Raw genomic sequence first — 22,835 nt, 5'->3', positions numbered from 1 at the left:
CCCCCCAAAAAAAAAAAAAAAAAAAAAAAAAGAAGCCCACACAGTATTAAGTGTGTAATGGCTCAGCTTGGGTAATGAACTCAAATTCAGTAATCAAATCAGACGTATCAGTTCTTCAGGTTCCTTTGACTGTTTCCAGGAGGGAGATTGCTGCGGGAATCTCAGAAGAGTTAGACACTTGTCTTCTAAAAGAACACAGCCATTTGTTCTTCATAAGCATGTTCCTTTCATGCTGCAATTGGAATCCTGTGGGGACAGTAGGGGGTTCAGAATCTGAAGTGAACTTCTTTATGGTTCATTCTTCATACGACATGGGTTTTGTACCTATTCAATGATTGTGACTGAAATGTAGGTTATCCATGTCTGTACACAGTGGACAGAAATTGTCTTTTGTGCAGACACTTACATCATTGAAGATGCATGAAAGATGAATTTGGCTTGCTATATATAGTAATGTTATACATGTAAGTTCATAGCTTCCAAGTACTATGTATGTGCATAGAAATAGCATCAGCGTACGTGGGATCTTATGACTGTAAGCACACACGCACGAATGGGAATAGGTACCAAATTTTGACTCCATACAGTATGTATAGTTCCATGAGCACTTGGGCTTTCATACATATGGGGTCTTGTGCTGATGTGTACACCGTGCCTGCATACAATACACACATGAGCATGTGCATTTCAGTGCACGGGTGCATTATATGGTATATTTCTCTTTCTGTTTGTAGGTGGGCCTTTTGGTACATGTTCATAAGAACATGTAGCCTTGCATGTTTGCTTGCATCAGTATGTAGTCATTCTGTGTGGTCCAGTGTAGCAGCGTAAATTTGGACTGAATGTAAATCTGTGTATATGGTCCTCTTTGGGTATCAGGATGTGCATACATTACACAGTACAGTACGGGTAAGGAATACACGTGAATCTGCAGTGATGCATAGTGATATACACATGAGTTTATGCTTGCATGTATTTGTGTGTAATTTTATGTTTATGCCTGTGTGTATACCTGTTGTTTATAAACATACATGCACATATGCACGTGCGTGCGCGCGCGCGTGCGCACACACACACACACACACACATATATCTTTGGTCATGTGCATGGCTGCAAAAGATTACATTCCCAGATTTGTTGTGGGGTGTGTTCATACATGTGGGTAGAATCTCTGTGTGCACTTTCCTCTGTGAGTATACTCGTGCTTGTAGGTATGACAAGCTGCAAGCATGTGCATGTTTTCCTTTATGATGTTCATGGTATGTGTGTGTGCTGGCATTGCCACAAGTTTATTCCTATATGTGTCTATTTCTTTCATTGCCTATGGCCAGCATGTAAGCTGGGAGAGCCTCTGTCCTAGTGTATGCACATATTTCCGTGTGGTTCTGTGTTTGAATGTGAATGCCCACATGTATGGATGCATTGAGCATGTGAGCGTGTAAGCATCTCACAGGCTTACCCATCCTGGTGGGGTTCTTCTCTGACTTGGGTTACCATGGCAACAGTGAGAGACCCTGAATCTGTAAACAAAGCTTTATTTGTATTGTATTGGAGACGCGTGCATTGCTGATCACTAGAGCACAGCAGCCTTTACAGAGAGAAGGGTCTGAAAGCAAATGTAGAAATTTTCTGTCGCACAGAATTTGGGACTTTCACCTACTCCTATGAGCTGCTGTGTCAGGGCAGCTCCTGCATCAAGCATGGGTGCTGTGGGTCTGGGATTTAACTTGCACAGTACATGGGTCTGCAGCAACAAATCCTTCTTTTCCAGAGCCATCACATACTTAATGTACCTTGACCACACCAATCGAGACTAAGCTGGTGTTGATATTGAAACTCCATTTTCTTTAGATCTCCCCATGATGTGCCCAGGGATTGTAGCATTCCCAGTATAGTATGTAAAACCCTTCTGGTCTAGTCAGCCCCACAATATATAAGCACCATGCTGTAAAGGAAGGAGAGAGTCTTAGCCTTTATTTTGAGTGTCCTGGTGTTTTGCGCTATAAGCCAGAGTCTGAATGCCAATGTAGATCTTTAACTTCTGAGGTTTCCCTTTATGAGAGCAAGTAGGAATCATCAGACCAGACCAACCAGTCCCAGTGTCCTCCTCCTGGCAAGAGCTGAGGTCAGACATTTTACAGGAAGGTGTCAGTGCCCCATGCTATCTGTGAGACCAGCATTTTCTGTGGGGCTCTGAACCCACAAATGGGCCTGGATTTTCAAACCAGCATAGTGTGCTGGGTGCCTACTGGGTATTGAGCTCTTTGCAATCTTGGCCTGGTGTCATTGGGCCTAATCAGAAGTTCAGCACTCTTTAAATATTGCCCCCCATCACGCAATCATGTACCAGAGATGGGGAATCTCTTCCTGACTCTGTATGAGTGATAGCTTATACTGTATGGCAAAGGACAAGTGTCCATAACATCTCTGTGGATGCAGCTTTTGCTCTTGTGGTGGATTCTCCTTTGAAACTCACTAAGCTGATTTTTTTTCCTCTTACAGATTGTAGGGTATTAAAATGGTACAGACTCCAGTCTTCCTTACCTCACTGGCTCCTGCTTACAGACTTTTAGGGTTTAGCTGAGCTCTGGGCATTATGATTATGGCACAAAATCCCAGCAGACAACTTCACAGCTCTTTGGGAGTCCACATTGTGCATGGGAGCTGTGAATGGGGTTTAGCTGTAGTAGACACTGGCATGCCGAGGTTCTGTGATTCTCAGTGTACTTTGCGCTGCAGTAGCAAAGCTGATGAAAAGAAATTGGATTGCAATTTTTAAACATCGAACATGATTAGAACAGTTTATCAAGGTATGTGGGATTGGATGCCTGTTTAAAAACATAAGCATCTAGTTCAGCCACAAAGTGTACAGTTGCAGGAATTTCAGTGGGGAGAGGAGAAGTAAGAAATTCTCTAGTCTGTGTTATGCAGAGAGTCAAACAATAGTGGTCCCTTCTGGCTTTAAGATATGTGTATAAATGACTTCACATTAGTGGCCTAGGTATTTTCAGGGATGTATAGCTTGTTTGTGTATTCTGTTTCAAAAGCAACTTCAGGACCTACAGCAGTGCACTTTCATATTGTAGATGGACAACCAGCAGTCCTTCCTTAATAGTCCTTCCTAAAAATTCCCTAAGAACCAGGAAATTAGGTTACAGAAGTACCCCTAACCCTGGAGGTATCAGTGAAAATCAGTGATCTGAGTGGTTAAGCCACTGGGATAGGACACGGAAGAGGTGAATTCAGGTCCCTTCTCTATTACAAATTCCCATTATGATTCTTGTGGTCAAACAAATCATTAGGCTCTATAAGGGTGGGTATCTTTAGCAATATGGGAAATATCACAGTGCTTTTATGAACATTTTAGTGGCATTGCCCATCTGGTATCTGGTTTGCTGTTCTGGTCACCCCATTTCAGAAAGGAGACTACAGAAAAAGTGTATTGAGAATATTCAGAGCCCCAAAAAACTCTCATATGAGGGAAGAGAGAAAAGATTGAAATTGTCTGCCTGGGAAGGAATTGATAATAGAAATGTATGTTGATGAATCATCTAGACATGGTAGATTGGAAGTTTCTGTTCTTGCTGTTTCATGACAAAAGAACAAAGGGAGCATTTGATGACATTAAAAGGCAGCAAATCTAAATCCCAATAAAGAGAGAAATTGTTCACCCAGTACAAAATTAGACTGTGGAACTCATTGCCATATGATCTTGATAAGATCAACAGTAGAACATAGCAAGATTCAACAAAGGGGTTGGACGCCTGTAGAGATGGTAAATCTCTCTGGAGTTGTTATAATTAATAATTATAAACATTTTGGAATGGCTGTTGAGCCTTATGTTTCCCAGCTCAGGCTATGAAGCTCTTTAGAGACCAGGATGAGACTCCATGTGGGCATTAGGTTATCCTGCACTTGCCTACTGAAGGGGTTCTTGTACCTTCCTGTCAAGTGTCTGGTGCTGTTCACTGTTAGGGACTGCCTTCTGAAGCAGGTGAACCATGGGTCTGGTCTAGGAGTCCATTTCCTCTGTCCTTCTCTGAGTTGCAGTTACCCTTCAGTAAAAATGGGTTTGGCAATACTTCCCTTCTCCCACCCTTTGTTTATCTTGTCTCTCTCGACTGGAAATTCTCCAGGTTGAGGACTGTTTCTTCCAATGTGTTTGTACAGCACTTGGCACAATAGGGACTCAAGCTTGCTTAGGTTTGCTAGGCACTACTGCAATACAAATAATAACAGTAATAAACATAATTACATTAGCCAAGATAAAATTGCAAGGATTCTCAAGCCTCATGTTTAAGGAGGACCTTCTCCCTCGCCTCATGCAGTATTGAAACATGGGCATTTTGTATCCTCCAATGAGATGGGCCACTAGACTTGGTGAAATACTACTAGACTGTTTGAATATGAGAGTTGAAGCAGTGGTAACCAGTGGTTACCACTGCTTCCAAGTAACCAGTGGTTTCCTTGTTGGGCTGCCTTAATAGCAGCATAACTTGGGGGTCTCAATGCATTGGCTAATCTGGCCAGCTGGTAGGGCCCTGGGGAGCATTATGTGCCTTTAGAGGGGGAAGTAAGTCTGGGGTTAGCCAACTTTTATGAGCATGCACTGCTGCTTGTAACCAGGTCAGTGGTGCAGGCCATTGATCCCCTGCTGCTGCCCCCCTAATGCAACCTTCACTTATCATATGCCACCAGTAATCATGGCCAACACCACAGTAATTGCCAATTATCCCTCCTTATCCTGATTATCCACTAGGGCCACATCCAAACTCTTTGCAGGCCGACCTCCGTACTAGACTCTATTTTTGCCTTTGGACTTAACCTTAATATTTTTTCCTTTTTCATTCGTTCCCTTAGTCAACTGTCCTTCCTGGAAAACTGAGCTGCTGCAAAACTGGCGGGGAGGAACAATTCTGGGAGTGTTTATGTCAGGATGAAATAACCCTTTCTCACTTGAAGGACAAGAGAAAACACTGTACCTTAGTCTGTGGCATCTTAGAACAAGAAGGAGAAATTCTGGTCTCACTTAGTGCTCGGCATGGTGAGGTGTAAAGTGTGTAAATCTGTATCTGCTGAGCCTTGGGGGCACCCAGTATCACATAGTCTGATACACAGGCACTCTGGAGAAATATCAAGCCCCAGAGCAGGACTTGAGACCAAGCAATTAGATCCCAAGGTTATTTTCAAACAAAGCAGAAAAAATGTACAGACCTGATAGGGTGGGGGAGGTTGGAGCTAGAGGTTGAGGGCAGAGATGGTAACCTAATGGGCTCACAGGAGGTAACCACAGGTGGAGTAGTGGTCAGAGATGGGGGTAAGGCAGCCGTTCAGGGGAGTCTATGGGAAGGGAGTGAGCACAGTGTCTGCTGGAGACAGGGATTATGGAACTGAGGACCTTAGGTGCCCATTGGAGTGAGGTACCATGGGAGGAGCAAGTACAGTAATGAGAGGGACTATAATGATGGAGATTTGCTATGTGATGTTGGCAGAGAATGCTGGGTGGTGTGGAGTTTGTGTGAAGGGTACTGTGGGAGCCAGCAAAGTAGGTGACCCTTGGCAGGGTTGCTAATGCAAGCACAAGGTTGGCAATGACTGTTTTGGGCAAATGAAGAAAACACAGTGAGTAGGTTATAGTTAGGAGTCATGACAGATTTTTTTGTGTGGAGGGAGGTAGGATATCAGAGGAGTGTGTGAGTAGATGTGGGAACCCAAAGAGGAGGCAGGTGAAGAGCCTGTTTCAGTCAGTGAGGTAATGGGAGTGAGCCAGCCATACTGAGGTGGAGTTGGGAGAGGAAGGAGACAATGATGGGGAAGAGGTGTTGAGAGGAAGGGTCAAGCAGATGGATTTTGTTGGACTGAGTAAGCAGGATGATGCTTGGGAAAGGAGGAGTGTCTTGGGGGACCTAGATAATCCTGGGAGTACCTGCATGTGTTGGGAAGGAGGGGATTAAACTGAGTGGGTTTACATGTAGGAGACACTTTGGGGCATGCTGCCCAGGGAGAGGAAGGCACACAAGCTTTGCCATAGAGAGGAGCAGCTGTAGGGACATGGGATGTCAGGAGTTGTGGTGGGGGGAGGAGATATTTGCAGAGGATGGAAGTCAGAGTGTGGCTGGGTTAAAGGTATGACAATGGGAGAGCATGTGTAAACTCTGTGATGGTGAGAAGGATGCTTTGAAGGAGAAAACAAAGCCATATCCTGATGGAAGGAACACAACCTCAGTGTTTGGCAGCTGAACTTCTGGGCGCTCAGTCTGCAACAGATGCATCAACTATTGCCCAGCTGAGAGCCCTTTAGTGAGTCCCACCCAGAGCCTCTTCTCCCCAAAAAGTCTGTGAAACCAGACAATGGCAAGGCTGCACCCATGGGGTATCTGCCCTATCCATTTCCCAGGACAGATATATAGAAACTCTTTCCTTAGGAGGTGCTTAATCGGTGTCAGTGCAATGCAATGAGACTGGAAAAGCATGTACACCTGGTCATCATGGTTATTTTTTTATTCCCCTCCTCATTACTGTGCTGAGTTGTCCACTTTGCTGCTGTGCAGTTCAGTGTGGAGGGGTGGGAGGTGGGCAGGGAAGGAAGGGGGTTGCTGGACAGGAGGTGAAGTGAGTCTGGGCTCCAGATTGCCATCTGCTTGCAGCCAGCATTTTCCAGTCCAGGCTGATGTTTCTAGGCCCTCTCATCATGCTCCTCTTTAGCCCCTGCCCCACCCTTCCACACCTTGAACCGATTCACCAAAACTAGTGCAGGGCTGCAGTGGAATAAATTTTGTCTTAATAATGCATTCTCGCCCCCACTCCCTCAGCCTCACTGCAGTCTGTGTACACAGGAGCGCTGCCTGCCGAAAGCCAGCACACCGCGGCTGAGTGGAATTATAAGCATCTCACTGGGAGATGGGCAGGGAGTGAGCATGAGCGAGCATCGACTCAGGCAGCACAAACATTCTCGCCTCACTCGCTGAATCAGGGATTGCAGAGTCTGCCTTTACTTGCCCCAGCCTTCCCCCTCCCCCCCATTACCAAGATGCACAGCATTGGCTCTTCACCCACTGCCTCTGCCCCTTCCCCAGTCCCATCTGCCATTCTTGCAGCCTGAGCCAAGTGAATGATCGCCAAGGAATCTGCAGTACTGTCTGGGCGTCCCACCCACAAGTGCCTCCCACCCAGTGGGAAGGGGTCAGTGGAGCGGCAAAGCTTTGTAGGCTCAGGGAGGAGGGAGGGATGGGTAAGGCCCAGAGCCAAATGGTGCAATAGTCTGCCTGCCTGGAACAGGTTCTGGGGACTGGCAGGAGCAATCCCGGTCAGGGATGCTGTGCAGATGACTTGGAGAGCACAGGGATTTTAGTTCACATTCATCAGCCTGATTCCTCTAACAAATCTTCCCGACTCTTACCATCTTCCCATTCCCCACCCTGTATCCACCTACTGCAATGTTGATCTGTGCCATCTGTATCTTGGTCCCATCCATTCATCCATTTGTCTCATTCATCCCTGGTATAGCTGTCCTTTGGCTCAGTGTGTCTGCTCCCTTCCTCCATCTGCTCCATCCAGCATTCCCTCCATGTGCCTCAGTCAGACAGCTACATTTCCATCTGCCTCCAACATCCTCCTGCCTTCCTATGTGCCTCCCTGTCCCAACCAAGATGACTTTCAGCCATCCCTCTACCTACCAGCTCTCTTGTCCTTCCCAGGTAGGCTGCTGCTCTAACCCTGCCAGCCCACATTCTGTGCAGTCATCCTAGAGTCCTGGTCCTTCAGAAGAGAGGACCAGGAAGCAGTACTAAGAGGACACTAATAGAGGTTGAAGAGCCCTTGCAGGAGGGAAGATGATAACCCACAATATGTCTTCATACCTCTCTCCCTTACACCACAATGCTTTCAGACAGCTTTTGGTCACCTCCCATGCTCCACCTCTGCCTCAGCTGTGTTGCTGTGTGTGTGCATCCCAGCTGCCCTACACATATGCCCTGACCTGGCAGTGTTACAATGATCATATAACCTCCCCACCCCACCACACAGACACGGAGCTATGTTTCAATGTACAAGCAAGCCACTTGCCATAGCTTTGTTTTAATGCATATAAAAATCCATCTGCCCAGGTGGAGGGCTGTGCACATATACCCTCTTTGGCTTTGCTGTGATGCCCTGCATATAGCCCCCACTCCAGTTGTCCCACAGTGTACCCGACCTCTGCCCTGGCCCTTCTGCATGCTCTCAGTAAAAACAGTGTTGCCCTTCTGTGTTTCTAGGGAATTTGCCAAAGAGAGAGAGAGAGTGGAGAACCGCAGAGCCTTCATGAAACTGCGACGACAGCAGCAGATTGAGCGGGAGCTGAACGGCTACAGGGCCTGGATAGATAAAGCAGGTAAGGCTGGTGAGGGTCATGGGTTTTCCTCACGGTCAGTGTGTGAGTGGGAATGACAAAGTGACCCTGCTGCCTCAGCAGAGTGGAGCTGCTGCATTTGCTCTGGAGTACAGCAGGTGTCTGGAAAGTAGGAGGCTGCCATGACTGATTAATAAATTAGCTATGTGCTTTACAGATTGTGGCTCCACGAGTTTCTCTGGCTCTTCCTCCATGCCTAGACTGTCAATGTCTCATGCCTCCCCCAGAAAATATTTCACTGGGGTTGGAGAAATACTCTAGTTACTTGAAACTAAATTATGTGTTGGAGGCCGTGACTCCTTTCAATTACCACAGGTGGGCCAAATTCTACACTTGGCTAAGACATTGTATCAGTCAAATGAGTCAAATGAGGTTACACAGCTGTGACTGATGGCAGGGGTTAGCTTGTCGTCTCCAGGGTGTGTGCTCAGGTTGGTATTCCAGGAGCATGACCGCTCAACACAGCACAGTACTGTATAGGGATATGTTAGACCAGCTGTGAATGCATTTGCTCACATATTGGAGTCTGCCTGGCACAAGGCAGCACTGCAGGCATTCAGTCTGGAACAGGAAGCAATATCGCTGTGTTAACACAGTCCTGTGCCAGGACCCATAAGCCTTGCTTCTCAGCTGAGCCAGTTAGTCCATGCACAGCATCATGCTAATGCAGTCACGTGGCTTTCAGTTCCAGAGCTACTGCATGCAGATGGTTCTGGTATCTCTGCATGATACCACCTTGCATTGCACAGACGTGCCTATGGCATTTAACAGGGAAAACCAAGAGGCAGACAGCTTGGCTGACCAGAGATACAGCTAAAGTATCTTAACTCTTTCTCCATAGCGATGCCATGAGGAAATCTGAAACTCATCTTTTTCCATCATTTACAAATGATTTCAGGTAATCAGTAGTCACAACAAGGAGAGCACCTTAATCCTAACCACTCAGAATCTCCCCCTTGCTAATCCAGCAGTGAACTCCATCCCGGTAGATACATCCCTGCAAATAGCTCATTGTAAGACTGAGACCAGACCAGCTATGCTTCCCTCTGGTTGTACAGAGTGAAGAGTGGTTTTAAGCAGCGCACCAGGCACATTAATAAGCTGGTCCTGAGAGTTGCTGGGCTCAGGAGTAAAGAAGCCATTGAACAGTCCATTTATTCCAAGTGACTACATTTCCATGCATAGAACTCTCCTGTGTTCATATTATGAACTCAGAGCACGCACATGAAATAGCCTCAGCAAATGTGCTGATCCAGCAAAGCGCTTACCCATGTCAGAAATATGGCAGTACAAAACAGATTATAACACCCATGTTTGGTGGCGTATATTTTTAATATTTTGCATGCAAAGAAGAGCTGACAGGAGGTTGGCACCTTTCCAGGGAACACAGTTAAGGCAGTTTTGCCAATACAGCCATGAAAACTTCCATGCTCCTAAAGATTGAGGTATCTAGTTTGACCTTAATTCTGAGTTTTCTGAGGTTCTAAGTTTTATTTTTGTGATGTTATTTTAATGATGGATTGTACTGAGAGATTATATACCCTCAAGTCATGGGTACATGCTTACAACCTTAGCTTCACTTTATTAAAGATCTTGTGTGTAGAAATTATTAAGAGATACCAATTTCATAATATTTTAAATACCGAAACTCTGCTTGCTATAAGAGTAGGAATTCTACAATTCTGAGGGACTGTGTGGGGCTCTCTATTCACTGGAGTTATCTACCACAGTGTGGGGGGACTTAAAGGAGCAAGGGTTTAGTTGGTTACTTTCCAGCTAGTTTGGCCACTGCAGGATTTTTGAGTAGATGCACTCAATATTCTCCACCTCTTTTGTCCTCTGTTCCTTACGTGGGACTACATCTAAGAAAGGGAAATATTTTCTGCAGAGCTACAGAATTCCAAACAGATAAGACATAAATTTGGTCTACTGCATCTTTTTTAATCTTGCCACAAATATGCAACTAACATCATCATTTATCACTGAAGAATTTAACCAAAGGGCTATCCTTAGGTCATGGGTCCACAATGTAAATCCAATATGCATATGGAAATGTATTAACAAGAATGTTACATGCAAGCTCCAGGAACTGATTCTCCACTCAGTTCAGAAATGTTGAGGCTGTGCATGGAGGAGTGTATCCAGTGCAGGGCACTTCTCTTTAAGAAAAATGTGGACAAACTGGAGAAATTCCAAAGGAGAGTAAGAAAAATAATTAGATGTCTAGAAAACATCTTAATGTGTAAATAATTGAACTAGGCTAGTCTAGTCTACATACCAACAGGGAATTTAGTAATAGTCTAAAATACTAAAAGGGTGGTTATAAAGAGGATGGAAATCAATTGTTCTTGATGCCCTTTGGGGACAGGACACTAAATAATGGGCTTAAGTTGCATCAAGGAAGATTTGAGTTGGACAATATGTGACGCTATCTCTATGGTATTAAAGCACTGGAATAGATTACCTTAGATTGTAGGATGCCTATCACTGGGAGTACGAGTTAGGCAAAACTTGGCTAGAATGATTTAGATAGGGATGACCCTGCCTTGAGTATGAGTTATACCACATGACCTGCAGAAGTGCCTTCCAGCCCTACTTTGTTGTGGTCTTACGGCTTATAGGGTTCGCAGAACTGATTCAGATAGAATAAGAGGCTTGAGTGTTGATTCAAGATTTATATTAAAAAGTCCTATTCATGTAAAGATTGAGCATGAATCACCAAGCTCAGCAGTGGATCTGGATTTGGTTCCAAAGGTGGTCATTATTCAGTGTTTGTTTCAGACCTCTTTTTATCCTAAAAAAGGTTCTTTTTCACATGTCTTTGTACTTCCTGGTTCTGTCGGAAACAGAACTGAAAGTTCCAAAATGCATAAGAAAGGTTAGTTATTCGCATGATATCATTGGAAGCAGGTACTGAAAATCCTGAGGAAGACGGTTGAGATTTCCAGGCATGTTTTGTAGACTCAAGAAGTTTGGATAAATTGTAGCTTCTGAAAACTTGGTCCCACCGAAACCAACAGATTGTGCTGAGCTTACTAATTTCATTTGTTTTCAAGAATGATGATGACATTCATGGCCAGAAACTTTCATCTGGTATAAATGGATGTAGTTGTATCCTTCTATACCAAGCAAGGTTCTGGCCTTAAATATGTTCCATAGCTAGATTTCTTTTCTGTTCTAAGTCCATATTGTTCTGTATATTATCCTTTCCTTGACTTCCCCAAGGTATTGCAGCTAAAAAAATCATGATGCTGACCTGCCATCTTCGATAACGTCTGAACTCTTGATAAAAATGAATTAAAAAATTAGTAGATATAACACAGCCTTTGTTTTCTTTGGTTACTGGCATAGGAAATAAAGCCCCCCAAGCACTTTCTGCATCATCACAGAGGGGCTTTGGGAGTTGCCAGGTTAAGCCTCATCTGCAAAACCATCATTCAGAAACAACTTGCACAGTTTTTATCTGATGGAAAATTCTGTTTGGATTAGAAAGGCAGGTTATAGGTAATGTAAGACATTAGGGAAGTTATTAAATCTTGGAGAAAGCAGGTCAGTAGATCTGAAGTTACTCTTTGTTCCATGTCTTGGATGTAGTGTCATATAGCTGACCCTCTGCACCACTGTAAAATCATGTTTGCTCGTTTACCTGTCACCATACAAGGGTTAGCAACCCATGGTAAGACTCTCATTTAGTTTTGATGTACAAGAGTCCAGCGACACTGTAGCAGTTACTCCTGACCATTCCTATGTTATCTTATATTGCTGGTACTAAACCATTTGTTTTTTATGTAGAGGAAGTAATGCTGGCTGAAGAGAATAAAAATGCTGGAACTTCAGCTTTAGAAGGTAAGGAAGACAGACAGCTGTGCTGTTGAAAGTATCTACATTCCTTTCCTTGCACCCACCTGAAAGCTGTGTTTTGAATCCCTAGAGTAGTGGGGAACAGAGATTTGATTTGAGTGGATGCTGGGAATGTGCAGTTTCTTTTGGTGAGCAGGATTTCAACATGATAGAGCAGGAGGGAACTAATTTCATCTTTCTTTGAATGGAGATATGACACATGAGAGACCGTGGAACCAAACTACAACCTGCCTCACAGGTCGTCTGACTGACTAGTACTGGGAAATGAACTGCAGGCCTATTTGGTGACCCAATCACCATATAGCAACCTAGACAGCACATGAACAAATGAATTGCTAGCATCATTTAAATTCAGTGGTTATTAGAGCTATTTTCTCCTTCATTTCTAGTGCTCAGGAGAGCTACTATCAAAAGAAACCGGACAGAAGCCATGAATCGTGACTCAAGTGATGAACACTGCGTTGATATTTCCTCTGTAGGTGAGTGGATGCTTGTTTGGCAGTCAGCTTGGTCCCTAGGGACTGTTCCTCAGAATCCAGGTTCAGTTCAGTCCAGTCCAGAGTCTTCTTCCCACCAGTTTTTTATGCACCCAATAATCTTGTCAAGTCATTGCAGAGAATTGTTAAGTCCAGCTAGAGATGGCTATGGACCTTCTGCTGTGATTAGTTATTAGTATAGGGAGTAATCCCTGCCCAGTCTCTTTCAGGGGCATTGCAGAAGTAGTTTAAGGACTGGCAAATAAACCCTTCTGCAATTAGCAGGGTCCTTGAGGATGGAAGTAGTGATTCCCATCTCCTGGGAGTTTGACCCAATCACTTCCTGTGCTGAGCAGAATCTCAGCATTGATTCCTTTTCATCTACTGATTTCTGCTGGCCTCTCTCCTCTCTTGCCTCAGGGACCCCTCTTGCTCGCTCCAGCATCAAGAGTGCAAAAGTGGATGGTGCCTCTTATTTCCGGCACAAGGAGCGACTTTTGCGTATCTCCGTTCGCCATATGGTGAAATCCCAGGTGTTTTATTGGATCGTCTTGAGCCTTGTGGCTCTCAACACTGCCTGCGTGGCCATTGTCCATCACAACCAGCCATTGTGGCTCACCCACTTGCTCTGTGAGTTCCTAGCCTTTATCTTTGTTTGTGCATGTCACAGGAAGCCAGGAGCATCAAAGAAAACAAAACTCCTAGCCTTAGGGCCAGATTGTGTGACTGCTTTGAGCCCCAAGAAATCCTAGATTGGGACATGTTTTTCTCCCTTCCAGCAAGGCTGTTGGGGGCAGCAACTCGCAGGAACATTGTTATATGTTGGAGACACTGGGTCTGATTCCAATGAGGTGCATTCCACTGTAGTCAGTGGAGTCAGACTGTCATGGAACTGCAGGGAAAGAAGTGTCATACTTGCCATTCTTACCAGAATCCCCAATACTGGATATGGAGATTTTCACTGGTATTCTCTTTCTTGTTCATGGTTATTGAAATCATTTTTGGTGGTGTTGTCATCCTATGGCATAAAGATGAATGAGATTTATTAGGTTTGTGTCACCCAGATCCAATACAGTTTCTAAGGGACGTGACTGTCCTGGGGACATAATAATACATTTACACTTCTGTAGTGCTGTAATTAACACCCTTCTGAATTAAGTAAAAGCCATTTCTTCTAGCACAGAAATGTAGCCATCCTTGGGTTGTTCAAGAGAGCATAGTAGCATTACCCAACAGATCAAGGCACAATGAGCAGTAGTTGCAACCAACACAAACTGGTGAGGATTTCAGGTAGGCAGAATGTAATTCTTAATTAGAGTTTGCCTGTGGCACCATGGTTATCACAATTACTATTAAAAATTACCATAAATCTTTGATGACTATAAGTAATTAGAACCTCAGTTTTACAGCTCACTAAACAGACAGCAATGTACTTCCCCCATGCTGGTGCAGTACTGATGCACCTGGAAGAGTACTACCTGCTGAATCTATGCTAGTAATGCTTTACCTTAAAACCTGTTTCTTCAAATACTGCTCAAGCCTAACTCTGAGTAGCTTGTTAAGATGTGCTGAGTACAGCACTACATACTGCTACCTGGTCGGTAATGACAGTCATCTGGACACAATGTGAAAAAAAAATGACTTCACCACTAATATTCATGAAAGATCTTGTGTTAGGTTTCACAAGCCTTCAGTTGTTAACCTCAGTGTCCTGGCCAATCCAAGCAATGGTTAGTGTTACTAATCTTTCCCTGCTGTTTCATTTGGATAAGTTCTTTGTTTCTTTCTCTAAAACTGGAGTGTTGTTAAACAGCTGCTGCATTTTGCTAAGATGTGTGTGCACCTACATGAGTACATGCTTTCATTTGACACACACACACACACCTCTTGAAAGATTAGCCTGCATGTAAGAGTTCTTTTGTTTCGCCAAGTTAAGAACCCCAGTCCGCACAACCTTCCTATATCCCCTGGGCCAATTCCACACCTCTTCCCTAGTCAGCCGGTGAAAAAACAACTTAGTCCCCTACTGAGTTGCCTCATCTGCATAGTGTTCTGAGTGGGTTACTGAAGTCTCTTTATGCAAGACCCCTCAAAATGTAAAGCATGGTATGCTGGTATAGCATGTCATGTTCCCATCTAGAGGCTAGTCTAACCTGCTGTTGGAAAGGGCTAACAGAGTTATTCTTAGATTATTAGTAAGTAGATATATGTGCTTGGGTGCTGAGGGTTTGAACTGGCTACACATGGAGGGGGTCAGCCTGTCAACCCTTTGCGCTGTATTGTAGGCATGAGTAAAGAGATTCAGGCGTGTAGCTAATGCACCTGGATTTCCCTTTTCAGACTATGCAGAGTTCCTGTTTCTTGGGCTCTTCCTTTTGGAGATGTCCTTAAAGATGTATGGAATGGGGCCACGCCTTTATTTCCACTCCTCTTTCAACTGCTTTGACTGTGGGGTAAGCAGCATGTGAGATGACAGCAAGTGATACAGACAGGGACATGTTGTGCACTAAGGGGATCCACAAGGTAATTGAAAGAGGGGAGGGGATAGAACTCAGGGAGGGGCAGGCAGCAGCAGTGGGGAGGTGCTGCTATACTGGGAAGTGCTACTCAATTCAGTGTTGTGATACTCTGGTGGTGATGGGATTCAGTGACACCCCACAGGGCTCACTGGAGTTTGCACCCAGGATAAAAATCTAATCAGTTATGCTTCTGAACAGGACAGGTCTTTCTGAGAGCAACAGGGAAAAGAGACCTATGAGAGGAAATAGTCTACTACACTGGGAGACTGTGATCTAAGTTCCCAGCCTTGGAATACAGCCTAATGATTATTTTGCTTTGATATCTAGTTGAGGTGAACATCAGATGAAACATTTTACTTCTTGGAGCAGGAAGCAGCTCAATGGATCAGAAGCATTTTCCCCCCACTTTTCTGATATAAGGGAGTTGACTCCTTCCACTAGCAAAAGTTGTGTTTTTGTTCACTTACTTGCTACCTTACAAGATCCAGTAAGTGACAACAGGGCTTCTATTCACTACTGCAAAATCAGAAGCTCAGGGAGAAGGGACTCTGCCCAGTTACTTATAGGAGACTGACTTCCTGTAATTGCCCTAGTTCTCATCTCTAGGCCTGACTTATGGCAACGTGCTCTGTGGCTCATGAGTGTTTCTCATCCTTCAGGTCACAGTGGGAAGCATCTTTGAAGTGGTGTGGGCCATCTTCAGACCAGGGACTTCTTTCGGGATCAGTGTTCTACGAGCTCTCCGGCTTCTGAGAATATTTAAAATAACAAAGTATGGAAAAGGGACCCTGCTCCCCTGCCTGATAAGATCCCTGACCCTTCCAGCCACACAGACCTTTCACTTCTTTTTTTCTATGTCCTAGCTGTTGCATTTGTTGCCACAGATCCCAGTTCCCTTGGTCCTGCACTTTCCAATGGATAATAGTACAGTAATGTTTCTATCTTCCAGGTATTGGGCATCCCTGAGGAATTTGGTGGTCTCACTGATGAGTTCCATGAAGTCTATTATCAGTCTGCTCTTCCTCCTTTTCCTTTTCATTGTAGTCTTTGCTCTGTTGGGAATGCAGCTGTTTGGAGGCAGGTAAGTGGCTGAAAGGCCAAGGGAGATGGAGCCCATTTATGTAAGGCAAATGCTAATATTTTCCATGCCTCTAAGGGAGATATGGATTTTGGACCTTGACCTCCTACTTCATACCAGATTACCAAGAATGCTCCCTCTTCTAAATGGCCCTACAACTCATTTCCACTAGGGAATGGCACTCTTTCTGATCTTTGCGCCTATGATGAAGAGATTTTAATATGTCTTATAGTAGAGGTGAAATAGAGACCATAGAAGGAATAAAAACAGGAAAAAGGTGAGGGGATAGGATAGGCTACCGCAGGAGCAGTAGAACTGGAAGGATACTAATCAGTGGTATGGTGCCAGCTCTGTATTCTAGCTTGTCCATTTGGTTCCTTTTCAGATTTAATTTCATGGATGGAACTCCTTCTGCAAACTTTGACACCTTTCCTGCAGCCATCATGACTGTGTTTCAGGTAGGGGCCTAAGACTGCTAATGTAAAAACAAGACTACTTGACTTTTTTACCCTGTGATCACTCTGGCCTTGTAGATTTTGACCCAGGATACTGTGGCAGTTCACTTTCAGAATGTCTTCCTTGTAGGCAATAGATCTAGAAGTCAGGGGCCTGATTCTCCATGCAGCTATATTCAGTTTTATGTTAGGGTGACTCTATTGCTTATACTGACACAAAGAACCAAGCAACAGGGTGAGGAACTGCTCTTTTATCTATTTAAAATTAAAATTCTGAGTCTTGCTGTCATGCACTGTATATTCCAAAACTCACTAGATATTCACCCTAGAATATGCCTCTTCTCACAGCTTAACATGTTTGTGGGACATGGTTAGTCATGAAACAAGGGATTTGGACCATGTCTTACACGTTTGCAGGTATCAGACTGGTGGGCTACATGTAGAATAATTATTGGTGACAGAGCTGCCTGCTTCTTTGCTCAGATCCTGACAGGTGAGGACTGGAACGAAGTGATGTACAATGGGATCCGCTCCCAGGGAGGAGTCCGCTCAGGCATGTGGTCCTCCATCTACTTCATCATCCTCACTTTGTTTGGAAACTGTATCCTTCTTGTTACTATATTTCAGAGAGACAGTCCTTTATTCTAGATCTCTCTCTCTGAGATGAGACTTTCTTCCCCCTTTAACAGTAGTCTTCCTCATGGATTCAAATTGAGGAAGCAGGTATCCCAGAGTGTCCTCTTTGTCACACTTGGAGGTATGAGGGCATGGCCCTATAATTACCCCTTTCACACATGAAGGAAGTCGAACATCCTAGAAACTCTCTACTCTCATCTTACACTGGGAGGATGCCTTTGGCTGTCTGAGGGACTCCTTTCCTTTAGCACTGGTTTCAGTCCAGCCTCTTTCGGTTTCTTAAAATCAGATTATTTGTGTCTTAATCGAGGAAGGGCCCCTCAGCAGCCTGGTCCCTCTCTTTGAAGCTGTCACATTCATTGGAGGTGGGAGGGGAGTTGCATATGTCCTCCCATTAGCAGCTGTAAAAGTTCACTTCATTATCTCATAGCTTGTTCACCCTAAACATCCCCCAGACACCTTGCTGAATGTGTTCTTGGCCATCGCTGTGGACAACCTGGCCAATGCTCAGGAGTTGACAAAGGTAAGTCCTGGGTCCCTCATGGCCTGACACCCACATCCTGCTGCTCAGTGAACCTCATAAAGACTTTTCAACATGCACTCTACACAGGAGTCATCTCTTATATCACCCTAGCACCCAGTCTTGAGTCCTTGCCATGGTTATATGGGAAATGTGTTTGTTCCCTGTTGCATTTTCCTGTATTAATTTTTAATCTGTGAATGAATTTGGTGCTTGTGGGAGTGAATGGATAATGACACGGTATGATGTATATAATGACTTTTGTATGGTACCTAGCAGGGCCTCTGTCTGCACCTCTTGATTGACCTTGTATCTCCCTTGGTTTTCTAGCATTGTTCCCTACTATAGCTTTGTCAGTGCTCTTTGCTCCTGTCCTGCTGTTCCTTTTTGGGGCCTCTCCTGAGCAGCAGTGAACAAGTTTCCTGAAAAGTGTGGTAGTTTTTGTAACACAGACAAATGGGTATTGGGCTGCAACCAATGAATTCACTACCCCTTATGAAATAAGCAGTATTTCAGCTATTATTTCCAGTAGTGAAGAGCAAGTATAGCAATGCTCTGCACCTCCATGCTCCTGACTTGAGAATGCCTGAAGATGAAAGCCTTATTTCTAATCCTGGTTCTGCCACTGATTTAGGACTTGTCTCTGTGGGGAAGGCTGACCAGAATGGCTGTCCTAGGATGGCTCCCTGGAATAAGTGTGTTGCACCAGGACTTCTTCTGGAATAGCTAGTTTGCTTTAAATGTATGCTTTATCTTTCAAGTGCAAACAAGCCCACACTGTTGGGCAAATCACCAAGGTCTCCAGTCAAGAAAGCATGTAAACCTGCTGAAATCCAAACCTATTCCGAAAAGCATACAAGTCCATTCTTAACCCCAAGTATGTGCTGACATGCATTCCTGAATCAGGGCCATACTCTCCCCACCTCAATTTATCTTCTACTAAATGTAGATAATGCTTGTTTGTTCAGCACTTTGAAAATGGAAAGTATTGACTGGGCTTTAAATACTGTATTTATTCACATACAGCATACACAGTTCCCCTTCTGTCCCCCCAAATTATTGATTCAAAATTGTGATGTATTTTTGTAAGCAAGAAAGCTTACTTCCATTCTGGAATGGAGGCATGGGGATACTGGATTAGTTACTGAGGGCTGGCTCCATACTGGATTCCTGACCATATGCAGGAGTGGTAGAATATACACCTCTGTCACTTACTCTCTCTGCAAGCTCCAAAGTTAAAATTTTAACACTACCACAGCTGCTGATGAATTGGCAACAGCTTTTGTCAGCAGCTGTGATAAAGTTAAAGCTTTAGCTGTGGAGCTTGCAAGGACAGAGCAAGTGATGCTGAAGAGTAGACTGTCCCTTCTAAAAGTAGTCTGCATTCAGCATGGCTCTGAAAAAAAATCTTTTTCTAAATTCATTCTGCCTTCCCAAATCAAAGTGCATGTCTTATTTGGGGTGTGTGGTATGTGAGAATGTATGGTAGTATTATTATTTAGCACCTGTCTAATAGCAGGACAGTCATCCTTAGCTAACAGTTGCACTTGGAACAATGCCAGGCTGGATTTCAGCACCCATTTAGGAGATAATTGGCACATGCTGAAACTTTTGAGTATAGGCTCAAGCAGGAAGCATTGTGGTTGCTCTGGGACACCTTCATCCTCAAAGTGCAAGGGACCTGTGAAGTTTGATTTGCCCATAGTCCATCGCTCTTATTCACATTCTTTGGTTCACTTAGCGTCCCCCTGCACCAGTGTCAATCTGATCTGTTTGAAGCAAGTGCAATGAAGCAGAATAATCAATTAAGTTATCTCATTTTCCATTGGGGGATTCAAAAGTATGCTTCCTCATGAGGAAGAAGTGCCTACCAAACTACATGTTCATGGTTAGAACAGCTTGTATTTCCAAAGCATGGAGAAGGGCACCCAGGATTCATGCAGGGAGATTGCAGCCTCCATTCTGATGACACTGCCTTGCTAACTGCAGACCAAGAGCCCTGTTGTTCCTGTGCTAGCTCTAATGCTTGAAAGACTGGGTATTAGAGTATATGTTATGTAGATTTTGGTATTTTATATCCCCATGAAAGGGCTGAAAGGAAACTAATTGCATCCAAATCCCATGCTTCAGGGCTAGTGTTGGTCTCCTGTAAAAGCCAAGAAGAAATGCTTTTTCCTCATAAATGCATCATTTGGCTTCTGGTGGGGTTTATTTTTCCACCTGTCTCTCAAGCACTGGACATGAGCTGCAGCTGCAGGGAGTCTGACTGGAGTGTGCAGGTGTTCCTGATAGTATTTTGAAGTTGCTGAGGTGCCTGGCTGGAAGGCCTTGTTCATGTGCTCAGGCTCAAACTTATTACTAGATTTGGGGACAGGATGAAATTTTTCTCACAGGTCAAGGACTATTTTTTTTTAATTTAATGTCTCAGGCCAAATTAGCCGAATCAGTTTTGAATTCTGTAGACTGAGAAGAACTCAATTGTTCAAGTCTGTGTGGTGCTACTACCAAGTATGCTCCTTCCCAAACTCTTCACCCTGAGGCAGGCATCCTATGGGCAGGCCCAAATCCATGAAGGCATCCTATGGGCGGGCCCCAAACCCGGAAGACTTGGAGTTCAGATGCCCCCGAGTCTCACACGCTTGTAGCCCAAAGGCCAAAGGAGCAAGCTAGGAAGAAATCAGGGATTTTTTTTTTTGTCCTTTCTCTGTAGTGCAGAACATGGTTCTTTTCCTAGGATCATTCAAGCATGTTTTCACTTCTGTAGTTCCCTACCACTGTATGTCAAGGCATTGATGATGCTGTCATCTTCCCTGATGGGGCATGCCTGGGGCTCTCTGTTCCTTTAGGGAAGAAGCAGCTCAGTGATGGGGCACTGTAGGCCAAGCAGGGTGCAGCAGCTGCAGGCTGCCATGGCTACAGGGCGATTAAGCCAATTAGCAGGCACCTGTAGACAGCCCAGGCAATCTGATGACCTGAAGGGGGCAAGGCCCTTGGAGGATATAAGCCTGAGGCTTGGGCTAGCAGGCTAGTCTCTCCCTGGCAGCCACAGGGTGAAGAGTTCTTGGCAGCAAGATTCCTGGAGTGATTGCGGTGCCGCATGTGGATCCCCAGTGAGGCAAGGGGAGCTCACTAGGATATAGCCCAGGGCTGGTAGGCTATCCTAGTTGAGGGATGAGGGAAGGTTTTCCCTCTTAAAGGGGCAGAGGGCTTCTTTCCTTTTTGGTGTTTATGTGATAGCCCAGGGGCTTATGGTTTGAGTTACAGTTTTACACTGGGTTGGGACTGTCAGGGTGGTATATGGAGGTCCCAGTGGTGCCCATGGGGCATGCAATCACCTTGAGCCCTGCCAGGAGCAGGCTCAAGGCTTGAGCAACTGTTGAGCCCAGAGAGGGGCAGAGCGCAAGGACACAGAGCCAGATAGAGGCCTGGGACCCAGTGCCCAAGAGGGGCGTGAGCAGACGGGGCCAAGGGCCCAGTGCCTGAAAAGGCCAAATGAGAGCTAGTACCTCATAGCCAGGTCCGATACAGTGGTCCCAGGCTAGAAGGCCTAGCTAGTGTAAAGGGATGGAAGCTGAGGCCCTGACGGAACATTATTATTATAACACCCGTGAAGCTTGGGGCATGGTGTAGTGGAGGATTGGAGCCATGCATTTAGTCCCTAAGGCTTTAGGTGTCCTGCAGGGCATGTTGACCAGAGAGGCCCAGAGAGGGGTCTGGGATGAGAGAGGCCCAGCTACGGGCCTGGGCACAGTAGATACCAGTGGGGTACCAAGGACCCCCAGTGGGGAGCTTCAGTTGGACTGGGGCCATACAAAGGGCCAGGGGAAACCTCCCTTTTAGAACCATAATTAACATCAAGGCGTGGCAGCAGAGATAGAATGCAGGGCACCCTATGGGCAGAGTGAGGCACGTTTGCGGAGCCACCAGGAGACATCACAGCCACCCTGGGACTCCAATGTGCTACAAGTACTTTGTGACTCTGGTGTGCAAGAGGTGCAGAGGTCTTGTGGACCTTTTGGACAAATGATTACCTGTGAATGCAGGGAACTGGACTCAGTGGCCTGAGAGAACTCTTCCAGTTCCATGCTTCCTGCTCCCATGTGGTGAAAGGAATCGCTTTAGATGTTGAAGCCAGGTTTTACCAGTCACTACTGTCCCCCAACATGCTGTACCACACCCTGGTGTCCTGGCAGTTTCAATTAAGGAAATACTGTGACTGAGCTTTTAAAAGAGCTGAATAAACCACAATGGGCATTAATGACATTTGTTGCTACAATAACTAAGTGAAGCTCATTAACGTAACATTATCCTTGCGGGCATCAGAAATGGATCCCTGGCCACCTGCTCAGGCAGGAAGACAAATTCTTACATGCTGTTGCTGCACCACACTGAGAACATGAGGCTAGATCAGACCTGCTTTCTTTGGCATTATACCAGATCATACAGGGTAGGCTGGGCCAGGACAGCTGCTGGACTAGATTCTTTTAAACAGAATGGCTTCCTTCCTGCCACCAGAGCCTGCTGTGCAGATACTGAGGGGTAGGATGCAGTAGCTGACTAGTCTTTTCCTCTCCCTGCCTCAGCTGTTCTCATCTCTCCTGCTGCTCCTGGGACCTCAGCCAAAGCCCACTGACATTAAGAGAGAGACTCCTATTGATTTCCATGGGCTTTGGACCAGCCCCATATACACAGCTGAGGCAGAGGGTGGCTCACATGCAAGGAGGGGGTAATCAGGAACACTCATCTCTCCCTTCCCCAGCTTCCTCCTGTAAGGAGGGATGAGTAGGAGGGTACTTCCCATCTTTTCCTAATGCCACCTTTCCCTGTCACTCTTAAGGTCTCAGGGGTGGGCGCTGTGACAGTCAACTGGCAAAGAATGGAAATTGGGCCAGAAATCAGG

The 22,835-nt window shown here is 45.2% G+C and overlaps 1 protein-coding gene across 1 annotated transcript in view; it reads left to right on the top strand.

Annotated features, from left to right (window-relative positions):
• CACNA1E (calcium voltage-gated channel subunit alpha1 E) overlaps positions 1-22,835 on the top strand; it is a 275,570-nt gene that overhangs the window by 168,560 nt on the left and 84,175 nt on the right. Inside the window, 10 exon segments of the mRNA XM_025206160.1 lie at positions 8,257-8,372; positions 12,183-12,236; positions 12,641-12,730; positions 13,148-13,357; positions 15,068-15,180; positions 15,906-16,018; positions 16,196-16,327; positions 16,710-16,782; positions 17,263-17,380; positions 17,871-17,938. Of these exon segments, the coding sequence (XP_025061945.1) occupies positions 8,257-8,372; positions 12,183-12,236; positions 12,641-12,730; positions 13,148-13,357; positions 15,068-15,180; positions 15,906-16,018; positions 16,196-16,327; positions 16,710-16,782; positions 17,263-17,380; positions 17,871-17,938 (1,087 nt within the window).

Source organism: Alligator sinensis, unplaced genomic scaffold (genome assembly GCF_000455745.1).
Source record: "Alligator sinensis unplaced genomic scaffold, ASM45574v1 scaffold471_2, whole genome shotgun sequence".
In the NCBI taxonomy this organism is placed as follows: Eukaryota; Metazoa; Chordata; order Crocodylia; family Alligatoridae; genus Alligator; species Alligator sinensis.
This window is presented reverse-complemented; position numbering and strand designations above follow the sequence as displayed.